We start from the raw sequence: 15825 nt of genomic DNA, 5'->3' as shown, positions 1-15825 counted from the left end.
TAAATCTTCACTGCCTATTTTGCATGCATCTTGGTACCAAAGATTTCCTCATTTTCTGTACTTATGCATTTTGGATTACTAACTTGTTCTGCCACAAGGTGGCAGGCAGGATCTATGGCTTTGATCTCAGTTCTGTCTCTATGACAAGAAACAGTTTCCTACAGATAGGGACAACAGAAGCGAGAATCATCTTTGGGAGTTACTCTCAGCCAAGTGCCGAACAGCTGCTTATAAATTTGGAATTGGCAGAGCACTGAGAAGTGTATCACTTTCCTATCATGTTGACCAAGTGAATGGCTTCTGGTGTGACAAAGTAATGAAGAAAAAGGGGAAAGAAAATAGAAATGAATTCCACTGAAATCTCTCTTGTATCTTCCTCTTTTTATCAATATTGCTGTTTATTCCTCCTCTGAACTTGTTGCTCCAAAACTCCAATCGCACAATTCTATGTGGTACTCCTCCCTGTACCCTTACTTTAATCAAAATTCTTAACACTATCTCTAAATTGCACGCAATCCTTCCTAGGACTTACAGAACTCTTTCCCTCCCTCAATCTTCCCTTCCTCCCACAAACTACAAGTATTTAAAACCAAAGCTTTATCCTACCACAGCTCTTATGTTTTGATTTCCCTCATTTTCTATTCAATTCTCTTCATTCTTTGGCAATGCCTTGAACCTTGGACCTTGTCCTTTCATCTTGGTTCCAGTATTCAATCTGGACAGAATGCAGATGAGTAATTGAAATATGGCCTTAACAAAATCTTTGTAAGTATGATTATTATAGTGATTGTATTGCAATCTTCTCATCTTTAATTTTCATTTCCTTAAATATAGAACAACGGGATTGCAATGGTCCATAAGGTGAAGAAGCTAAGGCCATACAATGGTCATTGTGTGCAGCTCTGGGGAATGTGTCTACCGCCATCTCCACCATGTTGCAACCCTTGTGCCTTCTGCCACTGCCGTTTTTTCAATACTGTCTGCTATTGCCGGAAGCTGAATGCCAAGTGTCTGGATAGAACATAAGCAGTTTGTCTCATAATTTAAAAAAAAGCACAGCCGGCCCGCTTATAAAATGAACAAAAAATAATATGCATGCCTTCTTTTTGGTTATTGTCAGTTTGGATTATGGGTAAAGATAGAGATAGATTCCAACTGGCTGAGAATTATCTACAAATCAACAATAAAAACTTAGAGCCTTTCATTATTCTGTGCCACTTTTGTAAAATCAAAGGGTCACTGGCCGCATCTAAAAAAAATGTTTGGCAAATGTTTTTGGGGAGTGAGGAAGGGAGGGAGAGCAGTTTATCAATTGCATATGCAATGGTGTGATTTACATCATCACACAATATCTTTGTAAATAAATAAAAACAAATTGGACAAAACACTTTATCATAAAGACAGAATGCCTTTAAGAGAATCACCAAAGACAAGGCGGGGGGGCTTCAGCTCATTGAGGATTATCTCACCATTCATGAGAAAATAAAAATGTTTAGGAACAGAATGGATCAAGGGGGCAGACTTCCCTCTATATCACCCAGGCGTACACAAAGAGGAAAATTGGGAAAATTCTGTAATATTATTATAGTTTTCCAAATTCATGTTCCCTTTATCAGATGCAGCTCAGAGAATGGCTTTTACCAAAGCATTAATGAGGAAAATCTGCCCAAACAATGGTATCGCTATTTAATACAATTCACCCATTTCTGGACAACCTTCTCATCATATAGCTCAGTCTTTTCTCTCCAGAAATACATCTAATTGCCTCATGAACCAATTTATAATGCCACTTCGACAGCCACTTCCACATGTCCATTCCCCCTTTGATGATAAAGTTTCATCTGACTTCCCTTCTTACCTTTAATTCCAAGAATTTTAATTGGAGTCTGCTGTTATTTGCTTTTTTCAGAGCAATCATGTGGTCTTCTTGTGCAAGATCTAGTTCATCGCCCAGATTTGCACAGCCTTGGAGGAATAGCTGTCTGAATTACAGTCCACCATAGAGCACACAGCAATGTAACTGGGGAAGGGTAAATGAATCATTATATTCAAAGGAGAAAATTGATATTTCTCTTCTTGCTACTTAATTTGAAGAACAATATGGAACAACAATGTTCCATTAAAATTAAGCACCACAGTTCATACCACAGTTACTTCAACTGCATTAGTACAAATGGCCTTCCACCTGAAATTAATTTCCATTAAATTAAAATTTCTATTAACCTTTCTTGCCATAGGGACAAATCCCATGTAATTAAATCCAGAGAACTTGGATATAGGCTGTCAAGAATCAAGACTTAACAACTCAGAAGCTTGCACAGGAAGTCTTTTGTAGTTTGACCACGTAGTTTTACCAGCACAATGTAGCAATGAGTTTCTTCTTGGCTATCCAGCTAACAACAACACCCCTCCCTCCCTCCCTCCCTCCCCAGCTATTAGGTCATTGGTTCCCAGGATTATTTGGAGCTGAGTGGAAAGCATTTGACTCTCAATGGCACGTCTGTTCCTCCAGTTTACATCAATGAGCCAGGCTGACCGGTCACTCGTCAACAATGCTCTGGAGTACTTATTATTGCAGAGGAACAACATAGTTCCAGTCTCCTATCAACCTGTCAGAATGGAACCAATTCAACCCCAAAGAAACCCCAAAGGCTTACTTGCCCTGTACAAGGCATTACTAGATGCATAAACAGCCAAAATTTGATTTCACCACTGGAACATGATAAGGCATATTTTCTTTTGTTACTTCTGGGAAACACTAGTTTGCAGGGAGGGTTGAGAGCAAATAGGGACAGAGATCCATTGTATCAGGTCTTCATCCCTACAATACTGCTCTGGGATTTCCAGCTTTTCTCCAGAAATAGCTGCAGGTCCATCATAATGCACAAGGAGGAACTGGACAGATATTTGGCACGTAAAGGGCCCTAAGGATATGAAATAGAGAAGTGGTAATTTTCAAATATTGCAAATTATCAGCTAGGACACAATGCTGTTTTCCAGTTTTGTACATTCTTATACTCACCTTCTGTAGTGTTTTGACTATGTTTTTGGTAAAATATAATGGCATGGCCCAATTTTACCAAGTTCTAGCCGTAGCTGAAAGAGTTCTAACTATTTTCTATTAGCATGGTAGTTGGTATGTTTCAAAAGAAGTGAGGATTTAAATGTCAGGCTGTAAAGGAAATAGCAATTTCACCTTTTCCCAATTTGAGGACAAATAGGTACAAAAGAAATTAACAACTCATATCTTCTCTGTCAGAGAGCGGTGAAATAGAATGGGGTAAGCAATTAGCTTGGGGATGAAATAAATTGTAAGAGCTGCTGGTCATTAAAATTTATAAAAGAAAAATGAGGGATTGCTTATTCATCATAAAATTTCAGAACTTAAGAGGATAGCCTTAATTATCGCTGGTGTCAGCCACATTGTAGCTGAACTGCAAACAGATGCACCAGGACATGTATAAATGAAGCACAGGGAAATAAACTTGCATAGTGACAGATACCAACAGAGAGGGAAATAACAACACCATTGCAGATAACTGAACAGGGACAAGAGATGGCACAATAGCAAAAACCAATACAGGGGCAGCTACCTACATATTGTCAGATAGGGACAGGTTGAGGCATAAGAATCGATGAGAACACAGAATAGATACTAGGAGAGCCACATGTCAAGAGAATATCAGATACCAGCACAGGGACAGATATCTACACAATGTCAGATACCAGCAAAGGACAGATGCTTGCAACATATCAGATACCAGCACAACTGCAATACCCGCACAGTGTTGGATACCACTATATAAAAATACTGCCATCAGAATAGATTCCAGCACTAATACGGATAATGACACAGAAATAGATTCCATACTGTACAGTAACAAAAGCAGACACAGGAACAAATAACAAAACAGGAACAGATGTCGACAAAGAAATAAATATCAGACAGGACAGATACAGGAATAAATATCAGTACAGGTACAGGTGGACACATTTATAGATTTCAGCAATTGGAGATACTGATAAAGGAATAGATTCAAGTACAGGAACAGATGCCAAGACAGGAATAAATACCAGCACAGGTACAGATGTCAATACAGGAATAAAGACTGGCATAGGTACAGATACCCATTCAGAAATTGATTCAAGGACAGGTACAGAAAATGGCACAAGAATAAAGACCAGCAGAGGTACAGATACTGACACAGGAATAAATTCCAGCACATGTACAGATACTGACATATGAATAAAGACTAACATGGGGACAGGTGCGTATTCTCTTTTACTAATATATCACAATACTATTATTTTGTTCTCATAAATCAAATTAATTAATTTCTCTTTTTTGCTGTGTAAGACACCTTTTTGACTCCATTCTTATGTTTATTTGATGAAGTAGTTAACGTAACATGTTGGAGCTTGACAAAAGATCAAATGTAAAAAAAATTACATAATTCACCCAGAAACCTTAACTGGAGAAATGCCCCAATAACCCAATGTAACCTAAATATGTGAGTTTAGAGCACTCTAACTAGGGCAACGTGGGGCAACAAATAAGGGTTGACAAAATTAATTCAATAATGTAACAATTTCAGTAAAATAATAAAGGCATATTAATTTCTCTGCCAGTCTTTTCACTCCTCTTTTGAAGTTATTGAGATGCTAAGGTATGGCTCTACATTGTGTGAACTGGCAACTTTGGGGTTAGTTTTAACCACAAAAAATGGGAGGGTTATTAAAATGCACAAAATCATAAGCACAAACCCATCTTGCTTCGAACCCATGATTTCCACTTTTAAGGAGGCATGGGAAGTATGCAACCTACCTGCTTCAAAGAAGTGGGTCATTCATTTAAATATTTTAATAAGGGCATGTGCTTCAGATTTTAACCAGTTTCTCAGCTTTAACACAGACCAGCTGTGTTTCCCAGCCCTTGGAAGATCCGAAGCTAATGGGAGGTGAGAACTGCTGCTGTGAACAACTAAATGCTTTCCCCGCACTGCTTGTGGGCCAGGAGCAGGAGTGCTTTAACCCAGCCCACCAAGCAAAACTATTTCCCACTCCAGTGATAGCAGCATTTACATCATTCCAATATGGCCCTGTTCCACCTTCCCACAATCAGGATTCCAACCGAGATCATCAGTTCCCTCTCCCAGCAATCATCCAAATCTGGCCTGAATCTGTGAGGGTTGGGGTCGGGGGGTGCAGTACAAGAGGCTAGGCGGAAGTTAAAGAGGGGATGACCTGGTGGGGGGTGGGGGTGGTGCCTCAATGGGCCCCCAAAGGAGGTTTCCCCCCATAACCCAGCAGCAACCTGTGCAACTAAAGCTGTCGGGCTTCTTGCATGGCATGTGCCTTCCCACATCACGGATAAAATACCAAAAGGCCCAAGACCGCCCAACGCCTCACCCACCCCGGTAAAATTTCAGGCAAGTCAGGACAGGCAGGTAAACGGCTATCAGGGCGGCAGCTGAACTTTACGAGCCCCACCACCTTCAAACCCGCTGATGGGAGAGCGTAAAATCCAGCCCACCATTAATCTTACTTGACCTGGTCAGTTCTGCCAAATCAAACATTTACCCACAGAGTTTGCAGGAAACCCACAACATACAGTAATAATTTGACTTTCATAAAAGTATTGCCATCCATGTCCATCCATTAATAGTGGATGCAGTTTGATGTAAATGATAAAACTCCATTCAGTTATCGTATATAATTTTTATATTCATACTTAACATTGTTTCAAGTGTATCAGTGAATCAAAAATATATTGTTATATTTAAGTATGTTTATATTTAGGCTGAATTTAATGATTTATGTTGTGGTTCAGGATTATGGAAAAGATGTTAATGGTTTTGTTTATTCTGTTGCCCCGTACAAGCCAAAGGTCAAAAGAAGAGCGACAGCATAAATGTGGACATGGCTGTTAGCTGTTTGATGTGTTACATTTGCTGTCATTCCTGATCCTCAAAAATATATTGGATTTGCATGTGAATTTTATGGTAAGCAAGGTGAATTGCTGAGAAATTGAATACTTTCCCTGTATCACAATTAGGTGCAAAGTAGAGCTGTCTCTACGTTAACCAATATGTTTCAGCCCCAATTTCAGTAATAATACCCTACTGCTACTGTAAAACAGTCTTTCAGTCCTTTGTCTATCATAGTTTAGTGACAGTATTCATGTCTCTTAATCAGAAGATTGTGGGTTCAAGCCCTAATTACAAATACAAATGACACTCCAGTGCAATGGTGAGGGAGTGCTGCACTGACAAAAATGCTGTCAGTTAGATGAGATTTTAAACAAAGGTCCTGACTACTTTTGCACATGGATGTGAAAATTCTAGTGGAACTAGCTGAAGAAGAGCAGGGTAATTCTCCCGGTTTCCTGGCCAATATTTATCCCTCAAGCAACATATCACGAAAATAGACTATCTGGTCATTTATTTCTTCATTGTTTCTGGAACACTGCTGTGTGCAAATTGGCTCTTGCATTTCCCTATATTATGACAATGACTACACTTCAAAAAATGTACTTAATCAGCTGTGGAGTGATTAGGGACATGCTGAAGCTATATAAACCATGGAAATTTTTTCTTTCTTTGAATTAGACTACCAGTTTAGTTCCAGTTTTTGCTGTGGGCTCATGTCCACTAGGAATCAGGTCGAGACTGCCCCAGATTCCTTTTAAGTTAGAACACTTGAAGCCATCAGGCCGAGGAGACCTTCATTCCATCATTCTAGACTACATCTGAACCCAGGTCCCCTACTCATATTTTTGGCAGTTGCTTGCTTTGCAGCTGGCTTTGTGGTTTTATAACAGTCATGTCTTACACAGCCAACAGCCATGCATTGCCAATGTAATCAGTATTGTGTGGAGGAACATTCTCATTTTTCCCATTTGTGAACGCAATATTATTTGCTCTTAGTTATCTGCTTCTCTGTAATATCTAATAAATTGTTGCATTGATTTAAGTTGGGTTTCATTTGGTCTCAACACCACTATTTTGCAACTTGCAGTACATTAAATAAATAAAGGATACTTGTTGATGGAAGACATTGGTTAGCACAAATCCTCAGGATTGTAATGAAGAAATATTCCACCCCATTCATTTGTCATGGTTCTACTGCATGTTCCATGGTAGGTGTTGTGGTTTTCCTCCACATTTTGCAGTGGATCTTTTTCATAGCTGTGTCCATCTTCTCCAGTCACAGATCTTTCCCTTTTGCTCTATTTTTGCTTCCTTTCTTTTAGCTCTTTACTTGCTTAAAAGCTGCTCACCTCTAGCATGTACTAGATACGATAAAATGTCATCATCCTGAAACACTGGGCTAGATTTTGCCAAGATCAGGACCTCGACATTGTGCTCAATTCAGAATCAGGAACCTGGAAGTGGTCATGGCGGGCAGTTGCTCGGAATCTTCCTTGGGGCAGCCAATTAAGAAGTCGCCTCCGGGACCACCCCCCCCCACCCCCGCATCCCCCTCATGGCCCGCCAATTAAGGATGGCAAGCAGACCAGGGAGCCAGCAGACCCAATGACAGGGCCTGCATTGATGTCTGGGTGACAGCCCCTGGGAGAGGTGCGTGGCTGTCAATGTAGGTAGAAGAACATGAGGGTGCCTCCAGATGAAGACGTCCTCTGAAGAATTATAAAAGTGTGAAAAGTGCGACCACAGCTGCCAGGCCATTAGTGTTGAGGGGGAGCTGTAGCTGCCGCCGCAGCTATAGCCCTTTAGCATTCGCAGTCCTTGGGGAGAAATTAAAGGAGACCTCACGGGCCCCTGGTCTGCCACTAAGGAGCCTGTCTCCAAGCAACAACAGGTTTCAGCCCCAACTGCGGGCCTGTCCGCTGTTGGGAAGAACCCAGTGGTGTCACCTATTTGACTCCAATTTAGACTTTAATTTATCAGACAGTTAGCTGTCAATCAGACCCTACCTCCGCAGGATCACTGAGGAAGGGAGTCATCCAAAGCGAGACTCTAATTTTGCTCCCAGTCCCACCTATAAATCCATCACCATGGGATTGGGAAAATTCAGCCCTTTAATTTTGTTTCTCTCTCCAAAGGTACTTTCTGACCCATTGAGTACTTTCAGTATTTTCTGTTTTTATTTCATGAATTAATGATTTCATGTTTTGCTCCATGGCATTGAGTTGATCCATTCCACATATTTAACTGAAGCAGAGACCGTTGTCTTTTTTAAGGGAAAATGGCATAAAGAGGATAAAGGGTCTACATGGAGAGTGCAGGGTAGTGGGATTAATTTCAGTTTGGTCTAGCTAAGTGACTGTAGAAACTCCTTCTGTACAGAATTTATCAGCAGTCGGATTGCCAAAGGAAGTGCTGCTCGTATTCAATGTAGTGCTATTCTCAGAAGCCAGTAAGAAACACAGTTATATCAAGCAAATAATTAATTTGATATGCATTGAGAAGCAGTGAAATACCCCAATATTGCAGCATAGAAAGTAAGCCAATTTACTGCAAAAGAAATCTAAGTAATCTGACAGAGATCATACATAGAGATCAATGAACAACAAAAATGTGCATTGTTTTAGTAATAAAAATAAGTTTACCGGGAGACTAAGGATACTCCGTGCAAACAACAACAACGTGCATTGTTTTAGTAATAAAAATAAGTTTACCGGGAGACTAAGGATACTCCGTGCAAACAAGTAATTAATAAATGAATACAAAATAACCATACACGGAAAACACAATGAAGAACATAGGGCAGAATCGTCCCAGATTTGCACAAAGTGCGATAGCAGGTGGGAAAAAGGACGTTTTACTTGCTGGCTGCAATGCCAGGTTTTTATCATCCCATTCACAGCATGTCCTATCTCATCAGTAATGCATTCCCGGGAATAACACCAGACTGCTGGCGGTGTGGCCTCTGATTTGCCCACCCCGCTGTCACCTCAGGCCTTCAGTAATCAGGGTGCCATATTTAAAGGGTGCTCTTGCGCAGAGCTAGCATTCTCTAAGGGATTGGGAGCTGCTGCAAAATCATGGCTGCCAAAGGGAAGAGACATGCTTCCCCAAATTTAGCAATGCCTCCCTTGGACGCCTACTGGACTCAGTGGAGGCCTGCCGTGAAGTCCTCTACCCCCACTCTGAGCAAAGACCAGCAAGCAAGGTCACCAATCCAGACTGAGAGGCAGTGGCAGCGGTGGTCAGCACCAATGCCCTGCAAAAGAGGACAAAAAATGAATGATCTCCTCCATTCTGCCAGGGTAAGTCACTCTTCTCATCACTCTCAACTCATGTACTTACAAATCTGTCACACATCCACAGGGATCTCACTCATTGCCAGATCAAGGGACATCACCATTTACTCTCACACATACTTTCATCTGTCCTGCGGACCATGCCCTCATCTGGTCCATGGCACCACTCACTATCCACATATACCAAGCATCCTTCTCATCTGGCCTGACAGGCATACTGCTTACATTCTCTCCATCTGCCTTCATACAGGACAAGCTGGCACACAACAAAAGGGTGAGGTAACAGACTGGTGAAGGAATGCCTGACAAAAAGGATGACTATAACATTAATACAGCAAAGGATGACTAAAAGATTAATAAGGAGGGAAAAATTAGAGTACGAGAGAAAACGAGCCAGAAATATAAAACAGATAGTAAGAGTTTCTATAAATATGTAAAAAAAAAAGGAATGAGTTAACAAAGTGAACATTGGTCTTGTAGAAAGTGGGTTTGGAGAATTGATAATGGAAAACTAGAGATGGCAGATGAATTGAATAGTATTTTGCATCAGTCTTCACTACAAAGTATACAAGTAACATTCCAGAAGCAGCTATAAATCAGGAAATGGAAGGGAGCGAGGAACTCAGGAAAATTACAATCACCAGAGAAGTGGTACTGAGTAAATTGTTGGAGCTGTGGGCTGACAAGTGCCCAGGTCCTGATGGACTTCATCCTGGGGTCTTAAAAGAAGTGGCCTGTGAGATGGTTGATGCATTGGTTTTAATTTTCCAAAACTCCCTGGATTTAGGGAAGGTCCCATTAGTTTGGAAGATAGCAAATGTACCTCCGCAATTCAAAAAGGGACGGAGACAGAAAGTAGGAAACTACAGGCAAGTTAGCTTAACATCTGTCATAGGAAAAATGTTAGAAGCTATTATTAAATAAGTTATAGCAGGGCACTTGGATAAGTTCAAGGTAATCAGGCAGAGTCAACATGTTTTTGTGAAACGGAAATCATGTTTAACCAACTTATTGGAATTCTTTGAGGAAGTAACATGTGCTGTGAATAAAGGGGAACCGGTGAATGTTTTTCTTTATTCATTCATGGGATATGGGCATCGCTGGCTAGGCCAGCATTTGTTACCCATCCCTAATTGCCCTTGTTCAGAGGGCATTTAAGAGTTAACCACATTGTTGTGAGTCTGGAGTCACATGTAGGCCAGACCAGGTAAGGACAGCAAATTTCCTTCCCTAAAAGACATTAGTGAACCAAATGGGTTTTTTTCAACAATGGCCATTAGGCTTTTAATTCCAGAATTTTATTACATTCAAATTCCACCATCTGCCATGGTAGGAATCAAACCTGGGTCCCCAGATTACTAGCCCAGCAACAATACCACTATGCCATCACCTCCCCTTGTTGTACTGTACTTAGATTTCCAGGAGGCATTTGATAAAGCACCAGATCAGAGGCTGTTGCATAAGATAAAAGCTCATGGTATTGGGGTAACATACTGGCATAGAGGATTGGCTGGCGAACAGGAAGCAGAGAGTAGGCATAAATAGGTCATTTTCAGGTTGGCAAGATGTGATGAGTGGTGTGCCACAGGGATCAGTGCTGGGATCGCAACTGTTTGCAATTTATATAAATGACTTGGATGAAGGGATGGATGGGATGATTGCCAAATTTTCTGATGCATAAAGATAAGTAGGAAAGTAAGTTGTGAAGAGGACAAAAGGAGGCTACAAAGGGATTATAGATAGGTTAAGTGAGTGGGAAAAAATCTGGCAAATGGAGAATAATGTGGGAAAATGTGAAATTGTCCATTTTGGCAGGAAGAATAAAAGAGAAGCATATTATCTAAAAGATGAAAGGCTGCGTGGCTCTGAGATTCAGAGGGATCTGGGTGCCTTAGTGAATGAATCATAAAAGGCTAGTATGTAGGTACAGCAAGTAATTAGGAAAGCTAATAGAATGTTATCGTTTATTGCGAGAGGAGTTGAATACAAAAGTAAGGAGGTTATGCTTCAGTTATACAGAGCACTTTTGAGACCATATCTGGAGTATTGTGTACAGTATTGGTTACCTTATTTAAGGAAGGATGTAAATGCATTGGAAGCAGCTCAGAGAAGCTTTACCAGACTAATACCTGGAATGGGCAGGTTGTCTTATGAGGAAAGGTTGGACAGGCTGGGTTTGTATCGTTGGACTTTAGCAGAGTAAGAGGCAACTTGAGTGAAACATTTAAGATCCTGAGGGGTCTTGACAGGGTGGATGTGGAAGGATGTTTCCTCTTGTGGGAGAATCTAGAACTAAGGGGCGGCGCTGTTTAAAGATAAGGGGTCGCCCATTTAAAACGGTGCTGAGGCACTCGGAGGACTGCTGGGGAAGAGGCATTTCAGAGGTCCAAATTAGGTGATGAGCCTCTGGATCCAGCCTTCCAACTTATTGTGGAGAGTCAGCAGGAGGTGGGAGAACATCACGCAGAGCTGTTGGAAGCCCTCAACAGAGTGGCACACGAATTGTAAGACTGCATCTGCCTGCTCTCTGATGAAGTGATGCCCACATGTGCACACATAGAAGTTTCTTTGGGAAGGATGCGGATGCCATAGAGACCCCGGTCCAGCAGAACACGGAGATGCGCGCAGACCTGCACTCCATCGCAGTAGCCCTGGGTGATTTCCTGCAGTGGCAACACAATGGGGAATTGGGGCACCTCGACATCCCTCCAGGTGTTCCTTCCCCTCAAGGAGTCAGGCACAGTTCTTGAGCACCCGAAGGGAGGAGGAGAGGCAGCTGGACATCCCTGGGTCATCCGCTCAGGAATTTCAGGGGCTATCCACTCCCTCCAAGTCCCCTTTGCCTATGAGCCCCTCAACCCATCCTCTGTCACCGCAGAGAGAGCAGCTGGCCCACAGGAGGAGAGCCAAAGCAAGCCAGCACTCTCAAGGCCTTGGCTCTCCAGAGGACACACTGTGAAGACATCAGAGGCAACAGGGCCAACTATTGCACAGGCTGTCTCTGCCCCTGCTTCAGATATCAAGGCAGCACCTAGAAGAAGTGGTAGGCCTAGAAAAGTTAAGAAATTCTGATCACAAGTGGTTGCATGGGTGAATCTATTTTGTCACTTTATAATCTGTAAATATATTCACTTTCACTGAATAATGTGTAGTGTTGTCCTTCAGCTTCATTGACTGGCTTCACAAGTCCTCCCACTGCATTCCCCCCCAACTAGCAGTTTAACTGCATGGAGCCAGACCATGAGTGATTCTGGGGGGAGAAGTGTGTGTGTGTGGCAGGGCCTTTTGGAGCCTTGCGCAAGGACTCTCCCACGCATGCGGATCCTTCATCCATCATACACATCTTACTGTCCCAAGTATGTTCATTGCTGCCTGCTGATGTTCTCTTTCAGTTGTCCATCTGAGCTGGCCTGCGTCTCTGCCCACCCCCTGATTGTACTCCCATGCAGCACCTCTGCCCGTCCAACACGAGGCTCCGTTTACTTTCAATATAGACAGCCATGGTAGTCGTTAAGTTTCTGATCAGCTGCTCTGTCCTTTCCCCTCTCCAGTCATCCATTTCCTTTCCCCATCACTGATGACCCCCCCGGCATCACCTTCCACCTCCTCACTGTCATCTACCAACGCAAACCCTTTTCTTTCCAAGGTGTCCAGGTGAATGTGCATGCTCCCTAACTTCCTGAGAATGCCAGCCCCATCCACATTGACCTCCCCAACCTCCTCCTTCCCAACCCCAGGGTCCGTGTCTGCCTCTGAGTCCCCACCAATCACTCTCGCCATCCCTTCTACTGCTACCGATGCACCCTCACCCTTCCAGCTCCCTCTGCCCCCTCTCATACTCACCATTCCCTCCTACAATGCCCACCCTTGGTTTGCTCCTCCTGAGGTTGTCATTGGCTCCACAGATCCCTCCCTTGCACTTTCACCTGGACAACACCCACCCCTTACTCCCTCCTCCACTCTAACTCCTTCCTCCCTCTGGACACCTTTCTATCCCCCGGACTCTTCCTCCCCCTCTGAACTCCCTCCATCTCCCAGACACCTTCTGCCCCCGGGGTTCCTCCCATCTCCAAATCCCCTGCTCAACCCCGGATTCCTTTCTCCCCTCCGAATTCCTTCCTTTCTCCTGGACTCCTTCCCCTCTCCGAGCTCTCCCCCCAAACTCCTTTCCCCCCTCCAAATTCCTTTCCTTACACCTTCTGCCCACCTTACATCTACCGCCCCAGTCGCCGCATTCTCCTCCGTTACACCCTCCTCCCACTGTACTCCCTCCTCCGCCCTCCCAATCTGAACTCCCCAAAATCTTAGCTTCCCCCTGACAACTCACTGCCTTCCCTCCCCCACCAATGCATCTTTCTCTCCCGGTCACACCTAGATCATCCTCTCCCACCACCACTACACCTTCCTCTCCCACTCACAGCTGAACCTTCCTTTCCCGCCCCCATTGATCATCTATAGCAGCCCAAAGCCAAGACCGTGATGCTCCGAAGCAGACCTGAGACATCAAAGACCTCCCGCCTTCCGTCAGCTGCTTCGTGGCAGAGCCATACGCATGAGATAAAAACAAAAAAACTGCGGATGCTGGAAATCCAAAACAAAAACAGAATTACCTGGAAAAACTCAGCAGGTCTGGCAGCATCGGCGAAGAAGAAAAGAGTTGACGTTTCGAGTCCTCATGACCCTTCGACAGAACTTGAGTTCGAGTCCAAGAAAAAGTTGAAATATAAGTTGGTTTAAGGTGTGTGGGGGGGGGGGGGGGGGGGGGGGGGGCCGGAGAGAGAGAGAGAGAAGTGGAGGGGGTTGGTGTGGTTGTAGGGACAAACAAGCAGTGATAGAAGCAGATCATCAAAAGATGTCACCAACAAAACAAAAGAACACATAGGTGTTAAAGTTGGTGATATTATCTAAATGAATGTGCTAATTAAGAATGGATGGTAGGGCACTCAAGGTATAGCTCTAGTGGGGGTGGGGAGAGCATAAAAGATTTAAAAATATTTCAAAATAATGGAAATAGGTGGGAAAAGAAAAATCTATATAATTTATTGGAAAAAAAACAAAAGGAAGGGGGAAACAGAAAGGGGGTGGGGATGGAGGAGGGAGCTCAAGACCAAAAGTTGTTGAATTCAATATTCATTCCGGAAGGCTGTAAAGTGCCTATTCGGAAGATGAGATGTTGTCCCTCCAGTTTGCGTTGGGCTTCACTGGAACAATGCAGCAAGCCAAGGACAGACATGTGGGCAAGAGAGCAGGGTGGAGTGTTAAAATGGCAAGCGACAGGGAGGTTTGGGTCATTCTTGCGGACACACCGCAGGTGTTCTGCAAAGCAGTCGCCCAGTTTACGTTTGGTCTCTCCAATGCAGAGGAGACCACATTGGGAGAAACGAATGCAGTAGACTAAGTTGGGGGAAATGCAAGTGAAATGCTGCTTCACTTGAAAGGAGTGTTTGGGCCCTTGGACGGTGAGGAGAGAGGAAGTGAAGGGGCAGGTGTCGCATCTTTTGCATGGGCATGGGGTGGTGCCATAGGAGGGGGTTGAGGAGTAGGGGGTGATGGAGGAGTGGACCAGGGTGTCCTGGAGGGAGCGATCCCTACGGAATGCCGATAGGGGGGGTGAAGGGAAGATGTGTTTGGTGGTGGCAACATGCTGGAGTTGGCGGAAATGGCGGAGGATGATCCTTTGAATGCGGAGGCTGGTGGGGTGATAAGTGAGGACAAGGGGGACCCTATCATGTTTCTGGGAGGGAGAAGAAGGCGTGAGGACGGACGGGTGGGAGATGGGCCGGACACAGTTGAGGGCCCTGTCAACGACCGTGGGTGGAAAACCTCGGTTAAGGAAGAAGGAGGACCATGAGAATCCACCCAGCATGTGATGCATATGCTCCTCCATGGTCCGATAGCTGTAGGGCTCCAGCATCTTCTGCTCCTCGGATGTCCATGATCTGAGCAAGGCCTAACGGTAAGTCCTGACATTTGAATTTCACACTTGGCCAGATGTGTTATGGGCCAACATGTTTTCCCTTTGGCACAACGTTAAATCTGGCGGAGGGAACAATTCCAGTCGGGCCTTACTTTGCATCCCATTACCAGGATGCACATGGAGTTCATGCTGGCCACCAACAAGATTGGCGTTCTGCCATAGCAGACACCATCGGATGATCTTGCTGTGCTTTCACACTGGCTTGAAATCGATTTTTAGCCTTCTTGCCATATCGTCCCATTCCCACCTGCCATGATGCCCGAAGCCAACAGGACCGAAAAATTCCGGTGATAGGAAAATGTAGTGTGGGACAAGTTAATCTGGTCCATCAGACTAAGGGCGGGATTTATCGGTCCCGCCAATGGCTGGCATCATGACAGGCAGGACAAGAAGACATGCAGCAAAAAGTCAATTTCCCACAGAGTAAAAATGGATTGCAATTTTTCGCTTCTGAGTTTCATGGTGGATCGGAATCTGCATTTGCATGCCTTTGCATCTCATGAATGCTCATTTAAAACCTAGCTCGCCGAATTCATGCTCCACTCCAAATCTAATGGCCACTCTGGCAGATGATTAGACTAACATGAACCACAACCATATATAATTGACATGCACCTGGCGA

General features: G+C 43.8%; 1 protein-coding gene across 1 annotated transcript in view; it reads left to right on the top strand.

Annotated features, from left to right (window-relative positions):
- The window catches only part of asip1 (agouti signaling protein 1), a 90210-nt gene extending 89071 nt beyond the window's left edge, over positions 1-1139 (top strand). Inside the window, exon 4 of the mRNA XM_041205227.1 lies at positions 835-1139. Coding sequence (XP_041061161.1) covers positions 835-1026 — 192 coding nt within the window. The 3' untranslated portion in view covers positions 1027-1139. The remainder of the gene's footprint in view (positions 1-834) is intronic.
- Positions 1140-15825: the final 14686 nt, after the last annotated feature.

This window comes from Carcharodon carcharias, chromosome 14 (assembly GCF_017639515.1).
Source record: "Carcharodon carcharias isolate sCarCar2 chromosome 14, sCarCar2.pri, whole genome shotgun sequence".
NCBI lineage: Eukaryota > Metazoa > Chordata > Chondrichthyes > Lamniformes > Lamnidae > Carcharodon > Carcharodon carcharias.
The sequence above is the reverse complement of the archived record's forward strand: the minus strand, read 5'-3'. Positions and strand labels throughout refer to the sequence as shown.